The following is a 13,785-nucleotide window of genomic DNA, read 5'->3' as shown; positions in this document are numbered from 1 at the left end:
TCAAATATTAAAAAATTGTAATTGAATACAACAAAACCATCTTCTAATATTAGAAAAATCAATTTCTAATGTTAAAAGCCCTGTGCAGGTCCGGGTGTCAAAAGAATAGGCCTGCAGCGCTAAACTTGTCGTAAAAGGCGACTAAATAGTGCTCAGAAACCTAGCCAGGGGCTAGGCACTCTGCCCACAGAGCAACTGGGATGTGTGCCCCAGGTGGTGGAATGGGGTACCTCTGGCATGTTACATGCTGGGGTTGTCAGACTATAATACGGAAATTCTGACCGCAAACCATAATGGTGCACTGTGTTGGGAAAGATGCCACGTTCCTCGCATGTTAAAGAACCCTGCTGTGGTATTTGATAGGAGTAGAAACCTTTGCGCTCCGCCACAGTATGCTAAATTGCCTGACCCTACCCATCCCTCCCTTTTATCTTGTGGCAATCAAAATTTATCGACCCTATTCTCCTTGTGTCCCATCCCTTTTTTCATTTCATCAACATCATTTCATGTTCATGTTATCATCACTTTCTTGTTCATTGCCTGAATGTAGCTGAAATATTGCTGCTCGGGCGTTAAACCCCAACAAACAAACATCTAATATTAAAAAATCAATTCTTTAATATTAGAAATTCAATTGAATTTTTAATATTAAAAAAATCATTTTGTAATATTGAAAATGGGTTTTGTGATATTAGAAATCAAATTTGTAATATTAGAAAATGAATTTGTAATATTAAAAATCATAATTTTGATTTTAGAAAACACTTTTTTCGTAATATTTGAAAATATACTTTTTTTAATATAACAAAATAATCTGTTAATATCAGAAAATATTTTTTTAATATTGTAAATTCATTTTGTAATATTTAAAATTCATTTTCTAATATTACAAATTACTGATTTAGTAATATTATAAAACATCACACATTTTGTAATATTACAAATTGAATTTGCTATATTAGAAAATGAATTTCTAATATTAAAAAATCATTTTGCAATATTGCAAAATCAGTCACATTTTTTTACATTATAAAATGATTTTTTAATATTAAAAAATTGTAATAGAATACAACAAATCCATTTTTATAATATTAGAAAATCAATTTCTAATATTTGAAAAAAAAAAAGTTTTTTAATATTAGAAATTCAATTGAATTTTTCACATTTAAAAAGTGTTTGTTATATAAGAAATCATTTTTTTAATATTAAAAAATGAATTTGTTATATTAAAAAATCATTTTTTAATATTAGAAAAAAAGCTCATTTTTGTCCACTTTGGCTCGCCATAGATCTGATTACTTGTACATGTGAAGTTTAATATAATTTTCTCTTATTCTATAAACAACAAGTAAACAAATTGTAATTAGAAAACTGTATGCTCAGGAACAGAAATTTCTAATTTGCAACAAAATGCATGCTTAATGTTTTGGTTTTTTTTTTGTTGTTTTTGCTGTTGTTGAAAACATGCTTAATGGTTAAATTGACTATTATGTTATTATTTGGCTTATAAAATAAATATAACAAGTAAGAAGTGTTATTATAGGATCATGACAGTGTCCAACAAATATGGATAACAATTGCATAAAATATTATCTGATATATCCTTTTCCTTTTTTGTGTCAAGTCCCATAACCCAATAAAGAGCTGGACAGTGGTATACTATAATATACCTAACAATGACAGGCGAATAAATACGAAAAATCATAGAATGAAAAGTGAAAGGGATCCTGAAGAGGGTTTGTTTAGGGTTTTCTATTTTCCTATTGTTTCTTACTACAGACTGCATAAAACATGTGAAAATAATCTAATCCTTAGGTCGACATAATAATATTTTTGTTAGATGTTCCCCTAGTCAGAGCTCAGAGGTAGACAACCAAAACCATTACAATGCCTAAAATTGCTATATTAAATATTTAGATCAAGTGGAAAAAATAAATTCTTGTTTTCAAAATCCAATAAAATTTTTGACTAGGGTCCTTTTCATGAGTAGGTAAGGGATCAGCAAACAAATATAATTCAACTTTGGCCTTACTAAACACTTTCTCTTCAGCCACCTTTCACAAACAACCAGGTATTTAAAAACCTCAGAGAATCTAACTTAAAAGTAATTTTGCATTCTTTTCCAGTAGTCAAATTAGTTGACATAGGGTAACTCAATAACTGTTCTTATAAATAGAAGCAACGAGCTACAGAAACAATCTATTTCACTTTTATTCATCAACAGACATACGCAGTATTCATAATACAACTGATGAATTGGAAGGATCCTTTTCAAAAATCACTACCTCCTCCCAAAAAAAAAAGAAGACTGAGTTTTTAATTTTTATTTTTTGGGCATGTATTACTTCATTTCATGACCATTATATTTACAGTTACACAACCATCCTGGCAGTGGACATTTTTTTCTTCCAAAACTGATTTCTGAGGTAAAATAGAAACTGTTATATTAGTCCAAAAATAAAGACTTTCAGTTACTTGAATAGATTACAACATCTTGTACAATGTAAGAGTTTCACTTTATTGTCAGACTCATATAATGTAAGGCATTAATTTAAATTCTATTCAACTTTTAGTAAATTAAAAAGTTTGAAAGTGTTTTTTTTTCTGAAATAGAATGTTTGCTTCAAGTATCAGATGACTCAGTAATAAGTGTTATATCAAAACTTCACATCAACCTTAAATTTATAACATTTTCATAAAATCAATCTCTTTTGAATAAATATAAATATATTGTAAAGGCTTTAACAATATAAAATTTTAAGAAGCATTCATTTACTCACACACACCTTCCAACACACAATCATATCATTCATTTCTTTTATCACAGACAATTGGTAATTATAAAAATATCATCTCCATAAACAGTGTGCAAGAATTGTTTAATTAAAACACACGGCCTGACCGCCGTACATTTCCATTTTGTAGCCTGCTTATTACTTTAGAAAGTTCTAATGACTCTACTTCAACAACTTTATCTGATGTGGTATCGAAAACCCATAACACATATTTATCCATTGTCTTATTGTCTATTTCAGGGTCTGCCAAGCTGAGGGCTCTCTTTAAATCATCTACAGACACAGTTCTGTAAAAAGAAAAAAAAAACATGGGTATCAGTAATATAGCCATAAGGATTATACGAGTGTAATAAAATTTGATTTTTCACACTTAGTATTAAATATTAGTATCAAAAAGAGAATATTTGTAAGGCTGATAGGCTGATCTTAAAAGATAGGGTCAGCATTAGTGATTAGTAAGATGCTAATAAAGGGCAAGTCCTACTCCATGTTGTAAGCAAGACAATAAGTCTCATGCTGTATTTCTATTGTAATAATTTAACTTCTGAGTTTGATGTCTAATAAACATTGCTTTACCATCATGATGGTGGTGTGCAATATGTCGCTGTTTCAAATAATGAAAGTAATTTGTATACATCTTAAATACCATTAAGCACATGGTAAGCCAATCCCCTTCTTTTTTTGTTGAAAGTTCATAATTCTGAAATGCAAATCAGATTAAAAACAAAACCAAAAGAGACCTTCCTTGCATGAAGTAAAACATTGCAGTTAAAATGTATTACAAACCCCCAAAAGGTTGTCAGTTGTTGAATGACATGTGGTCAAACAGATGGACAGAGTGCATGGTATATATCATTATATATCCATTAAAAGATGGGCACATACAAATGATTAAGCACTTACTTCTGGTCAGCTAGTTGTTCTTTAATATCATTTACATAATTAAGTCTTTCTTGTTTGATCCATTTCCTGACCTCATCTAAGAAGGGACCTGTTCTACCTTCATCATCCTGTTGATGAAACAGTATTGAAATGAAACTTGTATCAAAATAATAACTTTGATATGTGTTACATCGAAAATATGCAAAATAATTTCAAAATCACGCCAAATAACAGATTACTCCTGACATTTTTTATTTTCAATTTCCATATTACTTTCCTAAAATAATATAAGGAAAAATTGCCAAACACAAATGTTAAAGTGTATAACATTACTTCACAATCAAATGCATGAAACTGTATAGAATTAGAATCATTTTTTATACATGTAGATATTTTCACTTTACATCACAAAAAGGTATACAGCAAAGAAAAACCATAAAACAAACTGAAATGCTTTAGAATAAAGACAATTTTGTATTATGGAACTAATTTCAATTAATACACCTTTTTGCTGTTTTTCTACTGGTAGTCGTAAATAAAATTCCAATGCAAAACTTCAGGAGTTCTATGTGTGAACTTTATTAGGTATCAATTCCTGAAACTATAGATTAAATTAATTTAGCAAATTAAATAACAATGTACCTCTTGGAACATTTCCTGATAGGCTACTTCATCAGTTTCTTTAGCATCAAGCTCTACTTCAGCAGAATTGATAACAGCTACAATGGTTTCTGGGTCGATTGTAGGGAAGACGTCTTTTAGGCCTTGACGTAACTCCTCCTTTGTTATCTTTCCAGGGTTACCTTTATCCATATCTATTTTATTATAGCCTGTCATTAACTGTTCTATCAGCTCCATTGTAGTGTGATAAACTTCTTCATCAACCTGTTAGCAACAAAAAGTCAACTAATGATAATCCAAAAACCTAGGAAAAACATACCGTAATAATAATTTTTTGTGTTTGTCAGCTAGTATGTTAATGTCGTTATCTATTTTTTTCAAGAATTGAAGTATGCATACTAGTGTTTTAAGTTTACGCATTTTTACAATATAAAATCTTACCGGCATGCAACTGTCAGTCAAAAGTCACACTTGATCACACATTGAACCAATCACATTTGAGGCAAGCAGTCTACTACTTATAATAATATGTAGTAGTTCCAACAGCACAATGACATATTGGATGCAAACAAAAACCAGCAAAATGATCACTTTTGTCCAAAATCTGAAGCTGTCATTGAATTTGCAGACTAAAGCAGCCATTTTTTATGGCCTTTCTAATTTTTTAGGGCTGTTATTTAGCATATCCAGGTCTGCCATTTTAGGAGTTTTCATACAATTACAATGACTTGCATTAATAGTATATGTATAAAAAAATCATTTTTTTTATATTATTTTGGCGACCATTTTGAAAATCAAATGTTGAATGTTTGGTTTTTGTGCCAAGTTTGGTTTTAATCTATGAAACTACTGTACAACAAGTAAACAATTGCACCCAATTCAATGTTCCGCCCTCTGGGGCAAAAGTCCTGTAACTCTTAACATGAAAATAGGAAGAAAAAACAGAACAATAAAGGAGTATCCTTTAAAAAAATCCCTCAGAATTTGTTTTTAATGTAACATCAGATTGTCAGACAAACACACAGCAGAACACATACAAACATTTCTCAATGATTTGGTCATTTTATTTACTTCTTGGAAAAACTGAATATTGCAAAATATCAACTCTCTTTATTTAATTTCAACATCACAACAAACTCACTGAGGCTCCTTTGTTATGATACCTGAGTTGATATTTTGTGATTTTCAATTTTCATTCATTACAAAACCTATAAATGTCTAACATAAAACATCTTTATTTAATATGGTATCATAACTTGTTACAAAAACTATAAGTTCTTACCTCATTTGATAGGACCCCTTGGAAGAGACCAATTAACTCATCGTGAACATATCTAGTGCAAGCATCTTCCAAGTTATATCCCCACTCTACCCTCATTTGTTCCATCTTAGAAAATCTTCTCTCCAAGTATTCATATAAAAAGTCAGACATCTTGCTTCTCTTTCCATCTTGCCTCTACATTAAAGGAAAAAAAATAGAATGTTGTATTCCTGCATCATAAAAAAATTTTACAGAGAAATTTGTTTAAAAAATTTAAAAACCCTTGTTTGCTCACAATTAAGTTAAATATATAAGAATAATATATGTTATGATACAGACTATAACTTACACTAGTGTCTTCTGTTAGTTTCTCTCGCCAAATATCTTTGACCAGCAGAGAACAATCTCGTTTTCCTAGACGACGGTTACGAACAGCACCATCTGACTTAAGATAGGCAGGTATCTCAGGACCAGTTCCCTGTAAATTAATTCAAAAAGAATTTAGAATAAACTCTGTAAAAAACAATAATGTGATTATTTCAAATTATGTGGGCATGAGTTATGCCCTATTATACATAGCAGAAAAACAGTTATTTTAGGATATTAACTAGTACTAAAGTGTTTTTATTTAATCCTGATATTTTTGAGAGAGAATTACTTTACATAACCAATTTTTTTTAAATATTTAATTATAAAAAATGAGGAGTTAAACACGTACTGTAAAAAAGCTAAACAAAAATTTCCTATAAAAATGCAAACAGATATTTTTACATGACAAATCTGCATTTACATAATACGTTTTTGTATAGAAAATTCACCTTAGCATCAAAGTATTCAGCACCACCAGCATCTGAGCCTCCACCAGCTGCTATCTCATTCAGTAACACATCAACACATTCATTGGTAGATTTGTTAGCAGAGATATCCTTCCACCTGGCCATACCTCCTTGTACAAAATCTGCACATTTGTCCCAGTCTGGTCTAAAATTATAATAAAAATCATGATTAAATTTTACTTTGTTTCACCGACATTTTAACAAAAATATTGCAAGATAAACGTGTGTATGTGTTTGTTTTTTTGGGGGGAGGGAATTTCATCAAACCAGAAAACTTTTTGGATAGAAAAGGCATTTCATTACTTTTTGAAACAATTCATTAATATCTAAATAATTAACAGTTTTGAATGAAGTTATTATAACCCAAACTTTAATTATCAGTAGTTGTTTAATACAAACATCCCATAGCTCCTGGTGGGGGGGGGGGGGTTGGTGGTTAATGGGATTTGATGTTAGATAAACAAGTAACTCATAGACATATGTCCCCTGCCACTGAAATAAGGTTGAAAAGCAGAGGTCCCATAACTCATTTTAAATTTGTCAAATCAAAATGGCAATGCACAACACGATCAACTACAAATGGTGACTAACAACCCTACAAAATTTGAACAAAATCCATCAAGTGGTTTCAGAAAAGTTGCATCTGTTAGTGTGACCTGATGGATACCAGTATTTCCCATGTAACATCAGAGGACCAAAAAAAAATTTTTATTTAAATTCCAATAGCAATTGAAATCAACACTTTTCTAAGACCAAACCTTGGAGTTGAGCTTCTCTTCATTGTTTCTAACTCTACATAGAACTGATCTCTTTGCTGTGTTATCTTGGTGTGCATTTCTAAGAGAGCACTGTAACAGAAGTAAAAATCATAAATGTGTTGATTATATCTAAGAAACAGACAGTTTTTGTTAAATCAGACACCATATAATACTGAAGCTTGTTACCAAGTATCTTTTGGAGTTAAGTTACAGTGACAACAAGAATTTGTTACTCTATGATAAAATGTACAAGGATTCTTGTTGAACAGGAAGTTGACGTGTAAAGTATTCCTAATTATTGTTTCCATGCTTCAGCCAAGGTAATCTTATTGGACAGATATATATACAGAAGGCAGTAAAGCTTTTTAATGATGTCTTTTTAAAGGCATAGGTGTAAAAATTGTTTTGATAAATTATTCTAGGTAGATCAATACAAACAATTTTAAAAATTATTAAAACAAAAAGGTGAACAGAAACTTACTCATGTTCTGCTTTCAGTTTCAGGAAATCACCTTTAGATGTTTCAAATTCCTCTTCAAGTTTCTGAAAAATAAAGAAAATAATAAATTTAATAAAATCAATCTGATCAAATTACTGCAAAATAACTTCGCTTTTTTGCTGTATTATTTTTTTCATTTCATTTTAATTGCATTCAAACCATAATTAAGATTTAAATAGCTAGCAACAGTAATTGAAACCTATCCGAAATTTGCAATATTTATATGATATTTATGAATTCTGAATTGCAAATTATATGCTGTTTCATACCGTATGTTTCACAGTCAGAGCTTCAAAGTCCCTTCTGGGAATAACATCACCATAATTAGCAATCATATCATTCAACCTCTTTGTAGCATTCTTTTCATCCATTCTGGCTTGCCTGAAATGCATGAAAGTGTTTAAAACAAGAGCCTGAAATTGCCTTTTAGAATTGTCATTGAGTAATTATGAGTATTTGATAGTGTATAGATGACCTTAATCTTCGGAACAAATTGTATATTTGTCTAAAAAAACATTTTTAGGTAATCAAACAACTATATCTCTCTCCATCCCAACATGAGTTGCTTCTTGAACATCGACAGCTTTCTAATTGCTGTAGCACTCCAGGTAAGAATCATGCCAAATGTGGTAAAATGGTTGGAAAGCCTACGTATTTTTATTTTTGATATTTTGTTTAAAACATTATAGTAAACAAAAAATAACATGTGGCTTCTCATATAACCCTTGTTCTTAGGGAAAAAAAATTATAGAGAATTCAAAATTTATGGGGATAACTCTGGAAATGACACTAAAATATGATAGAAACTGTTGGATTTTCAGTAATTTGAATGTGAATTAACTCCTAAGAGAAGACAGATTGGAATGAATAATTATACATTTCACCATATAGACCTACAAAACAACTTTGTAACAAATATTAAAATGTGTAGCCTTTTTTGAGTTGTATCACATAGTACAGAATTTGCATGATTCTTACAAAGACTGCTTCTTAATAAGAAATTTCAACAAAGATCTTGAAAAAATATGGACTTCTAAAAATAAATTCATGACTTAGTACCTCAAAGCAATTTTCATGATTTCAGGATCATCCTCCACTAAATCTCCTGTCATAGTAGGATGTTTTCCCTCATCTGCCATTTCAGCAGCTCTCATTTCATTGATATCTTCTATCAACATTTTTCTAGCATCACATTCATCTCTATACTTTCTGTATTCAGCTGCCAGGTCCTCCTGAAGCTTGTAGACCTGCATTTGTAGATCACCTCGTTCATTATTCATGGCTTGAATTCTTTCTTTTAATCCTTTGTTCTCATTCTTTAAATCAGTCATTTCTGTAAGAAGGAATGAAAATGGGCTAACCTTAACAGTTTATTGAAGAAACAGTTGTCAGGGTAAAAAAAAAGGATGGAATGATAAGGGGAGATAATATACAAAACTTCACAAAATTAGTATAAGGATAAATGTGAAATGAAATTTGTTAAATTAGTTATTACGGTAATTAAAAAATGGGTACATATTTTGGGTTTTTTAGTGTTTTCTGCATTGTGGTCCCCTAATGATCCAACTACCCTGCATAGCAATGTGTTATTTTTAATTATACACAGACATGATTATGATATAGGTGTGTTATTGTCTGGGTGCATTTTCTAGAATATTGGGAGGGTTGGATGCCATCAAACAAGTTTAATAAAAAGTTACATACCTTGTTTCTCTTCATCTCTGATAGCCATGATCTTCTGATCACACTGTTCAGATACAGTAATCAACATTTGCTGTAGAGAAGAAATTTTAAGCCTTAATTAATGTATCAAAAACAATTTAAATGAAGCCTTAATTAATCTTGACTTACTGCAGAATTAAACCATTACATTCATATTTAAGCAATTCAATTCTATTTGGTTTTTTTTTTAATTCTATATTTATATAATGGACTTTAAGTTTAAATAAGTGATCAGAAAGCCAAAAATAATGATCCAATCTAGTCTCTAAACAATGTTAAAGTAACTGACCTTTAATGGCTCTAAATCTCTGATTTGTTGCCTTTGGAAGGCTAACATCATTTCATATTCATTCTTTATTGCAGATAACAGAGGTTTGTAGGTTTTAAAATCTTCTATTAAGTACTCAAACACTTCTCTATGAGCCTGCAGGTTAAAACATTAAAAAATATTTACCAATCAACCATGTTTATAAACAGTATGTTGTGTCAGTACAGCTCAAGACATATTAGCTTAATCAAATACTTATTGATCAAGTGCTTTCTTGTACATGATAAAACAAAATATGATTACATCTCATACAGTAATGACCAACAGCAGTAGGCATTGGAGGTGCTATCTAAAACTATACAAATCAATAATCCTTAAACTACATCAGAGATAATGACTCTTTACAGAACCATTCATTCTAACTTGATTTTACAAAAGTTTGGAAGACATATTTTCATATAGATCTGTTAACAAGATATGTTTTTATGTAGATATATAAAAGTTCATTAATATAATAGTCATCATATTTCCTAAAGACATCCCTTAATCTAAAGAAAGGATTTTTATCTAAAAAATACATACTTGTAATCTTAACTCATTTGGCATGACTTCAGTTACACCAAGGGCCCGTAACTCTTTCTTAAGATAAGTTTCTAGTTGATCTAAGAATCTGGGTTTTGGGATAACCTGTGGTTTCCCTGAGTCTTCATCATTATATAGAACAAGGCTTTTGTTTTTAGACAATGCCATTGTGACATTTCCGACAACATGTCCACTGGCATGAGCTGGCCAAGTGTCTACTTCACCTGACTTAGTATCAACATATGGCTATAAAAAGAAGAAGTTAACTATTACCATATTGTGTATGAAAATAAAGACATATGATATGGATTAAGACTGAAGAACAAATGGAAATTGTTATTTATGTACCACACAATCAGTATGCTTACAATTTAAAATTAACAAAGGAAGCAATATGCATTTTTCCATGATTACTTATACATGCCTACATATATCTTTGTGCATTTAAATCTATTCATAAATTAATGAATTTAAATAAAAACTTGAGCATATTTATAAATTTAGCATGCACTTATCTGATCTATTCACGCTTTATTTCACTACAAAATAAACATTTACTCTTAATGCTCTTGGGTTTGGTAGAGGATGAGTTGTGTCACCTAGTTTGTATGTAGGACCAGTTAGACCGTCAAATTTAGTTGGTGATGCTCCAATAGTTTTTGTCCTGGAACGAATATAAATGCAATCATAATCATAAAAACATATTACACATTGGCCTGAACAGACCAAAAACCTTTTACTTAATTCAACTCCAACCTTCCAAATTTATCTTTGGTAGCTTTTCGTAGTTTTTTAGGTTACCCTTGTCTCATATCATTCAAAGACCAAATCTTTTCAATGGAAATGAATACAAATTCAACCCTTGAATCACTTTGAGTGAGATTTCAGTCTTACAGGAGATGAATTGTCAATCTCCTGTGCATAAGTAAATTTTGGACGACCAACATGACTGTTAAAGTTAAAGAGAGTTTTATGCATTCCATTGAATAAATACGGAACAGAGACAATATGTGTCACCTTGTACAAATAGTACAATTATCGAAGCAAAAGTTGTTTTGGGTCAGTTCTTTATCTTGTTATTGATAGGAAACATCACAAAATAATTTTGGATATCAAATAAAAAGAAACATCAATCTTTTTTATCTCTCAGTGTGACATTTTCTGGCATATGACTTTATCCTCTTGCATGTTAAATTTACAAAAATGTGCACTTGACATGGTACTGTAAACAGAACTACCATTATGACTTAAAACCAGCTTAACTCTATGGCAACATGCAAGTGTAAGTTAACGGGGTGCATAAGAATGATGAAAGTAAAAATTCATTGTCCAGAAATGACAGAAAGAATGCAAAATAATAATAAGAATCTCCAATAATTCTTTAAAACTTTTAACAATGTATGTCTTTGATGTCTAAAAATATGACTTAAATAGCAAAAGAGGATTGGAAGTACATGTACATACAATGTTTATTTATGAAAATATCACAATGTAATCAATGTCGTCACCTTTTAATTTCATCCCAAACTCAGTTCCAAAGACAAACAATATGAAAATGCCACATTTTTAAGAAAAAGATCAAATGCATTTACAGTTCAAAACATACATAAGTATAAAATTTATTTTAATGATTAATTTCATTTCAAATACATATGAATATTCAACAATCTCTGCGGACTAAGTAATGCTCATGCATGTTCTGTTATGCATGTGCCATTTATAGTGAAAGATATAAAATGAGCAAAGCTCGATCTTAAATGTATAGAAGCTCATCTAAAATTTCATCATACTGAGGAAGAAACTTTCCTCAAAGTGAAACACTACATCACGATCAATTGAAAGCTTTAGAAATAGTCAAAATGACCCACAGACATAACTTTTCAGACTTCTATGTCATTAGATCAGAACTACATCTATATGGGCATTTTCAAAAAAAGCTATATCTGGTTGGAGAGATCGTGACAAAACCCTATTTTTGATGAAGAACCTAAAACTGTTCGTCTGAGATAATTTTCTAAAAATTTGGTATATCATTGGCCTTTTCCCACTGATCAAATCTTTACCAAACTTCGCAAAAATGATAAATGACATGAAGCCTATTTTGTTTGGAAGGGAACCTACATTTGTAGCACTTAATGCTTCGATGGCACTTAAGGCTAATGCCTTACTCACATAAAATGGCAAAAAAGAAATTTTGTGCTTACTTTTAGTCAATACCAACTGCAGTAGTAAGTGAGCAAAGCTGGCTCTTAAATGTATAGATATTCATCTAAAAATAATTATCAAACTAACACTTAAGAAACTTTCTTCCAAGAAAAACACTCCAACATGATCCATTGGAGCTTTAGAAATAGTAAAAATATGCAGGCTAGACAAAATGTATAATAAACGTCTAAGACTTATTCAGAACTACTCTGACATTTTCAAAGAAGCTACTTTCGACTGGAGGGACTTTGATAAAACCCTGCAATCTGCCCCTAACTCCCAAAATGTTTTTCCGATAATTTAACAAATATTTGGAATGTTTTTTTGCAGTCTCACACTAATCACTTATGTAAAAACATCCTAAACAAACTTGGCAAAATGATAAATGGCATAAAGTATTATTTGATGAAAAGGGAACCTAAAACACCCCAAAGAGAGCATTAATGTTTTAATTAACAACTGGCCTCAGTATACTTATGTATGCAGTTAAGGCGAGAAAAACCATCAATGTCAATGAACTGTCAAGTGCTTCTGAGCCTTCTCGATTAAGTTATGGGTTTTATGAGTTTTCAATAAGGTTTACCCAGTGAGAGGAGGGAGGCGAGCAACTGCCATTCTACCTTCCATCGTTGGGGATCAGCAGTAAGAGTAAATGGGGTCTTATTTACACATTCTATCAATATGAACTAAAAATGGCGTCGTCACTGTGGCAACAAAACGATTTCCGGTATATTGTCGCAAAAATTTAGATGCTGTGCGATCAGTAAGTTGTTAAAAAAAAACACAAGAAAAACTTTGAATTATATACAAAACATTTTAATTGAATACGCGAATTTATTTATTTGGTTTTATGTATTTATTCTTAGTTATGCGACATGTTCTCTTATACTCGTCAGTTAATCATCCATTAGATGACAACGTCATTTTGTTGACTCGGTTTCATAAAAAAAATCTCAAATTTAGAAGCTGAGTCCTTGGGTTATTATTTTTTTAGTACTCTGATTTGGATCAAAACAGGGATTTATAATACCACAGACTTATAATTAAATTGCAGGCCTATGATAATACTAATATAAAGTCCCAGAGGCGGATCAATGTGGGTATTCCGGGAATTGGTCATTTTGGAAAATTGTCCATGTTTTTTATTCTCCGTGGAAATGACTGATAATAAACCAACTGTTTAGCAAGCCACTTTTGGAAGATTGTACCATAGACCTGTATATTAATATTCATTATCAATACACAGATCTATGACTGCACATGTTAAAGTTCAGCACAATATATAGTACTTTAATAATAACATATAATTTTGTCTATCTATAGCTTATCTTATTAAAATAATGTCGTATTTCGTTT

The 13,785-nt window shown here is 30.7% G+C and overlaps 1 protein-coding gene across 1 annotated transcript; it reads right to left on the bottom strand.

Annotated features, from left to right (window-relative positions):
* Positions 1 to 2,187: 2,187 nt before the first annotated feature.
* Positions 2,188 to 13,148, bottom strand: LOC148615861 (translin-associated factor X-interacting protein 1-like). The gene is made up of 15 exons (XM_088581504.1): positions 13,013 to 13,148; positions 10,783 to 10,888; positions 10,225 to 10,470; positions 9,664 to 9,798; positions 9,357 to 9,426; positions 8,712 to 8,985; positions 7,922 to 8,033; positions 7,635 to 7,696; positions 7,154 to 7,243; positions 6,378 to 6,540; positions 5,909 to 6,037; positions 5,581 to 5,754; positions 4,320 to 4,562; positions 3,699 to 3,805; positions 2,188 to 3,082 (listed from the first exon to the last, which is right to left on the bottom strand). Exons 1-15 carry the CDS (start codon positions 13,054 to 13,056, stop codon positions 2,884 to 2,886), a joined length of 2,154 nt encoding a protein of 717 aa, XP_088437630.1. The 5' UTR covers positions 13,057 to 13,148; the 3' UTR covers positions 2,188 to 2,883.
* Positions 13,149 to 13,785: the final 637 nt, after the last annotated feature.

The sequence above is a fragment of the Perna viridis genome, chromosome 5 (genome assembly GCF_037379345.1).
Source record: "Perna viridis isolate PV_CMFRI_1.1 ecotype Kerala chromosome 5, ASM3737934v1, whole genome shotgun sequence".
Taxonomy (NCBI): Eukaryota; Metazoa; Mollusca; class Bivalvia; order Mytilida; family Mytilidae; genus Perna; species Perna viridis.
This window is presented reverse-complemented; position numbering and strand designations above follow the sequence as displayed.

What these genes read in the sequence shown, in the direction of transcription:
- LOC148615861 (XM_088581504.1), bottom strand. Translation starts at nt 13,056, where the DNA reads ATGGAAGGTAGAATGGCAGTTGCTCGCCTCCCTCCTCTCACTGG. An exon ending in CAAATGAGTTAAGATTACAA is followed by an intron (nt 9,799 to 10,224) that starts GTATGTATTTTT and finishes TTTAACCTGCAG; the next exon opens with GCTCATAGAGAAGTGTTTGA. An exon ending in AAGAGAAGCTCAACTCCAAG is followed by an intron (nt 6,541 to 7,153) that starts GTTTGGTCTTAG and finishes TTATAATTTTAG; the next exon opens with ACCAGACTGGGACAAATGTG.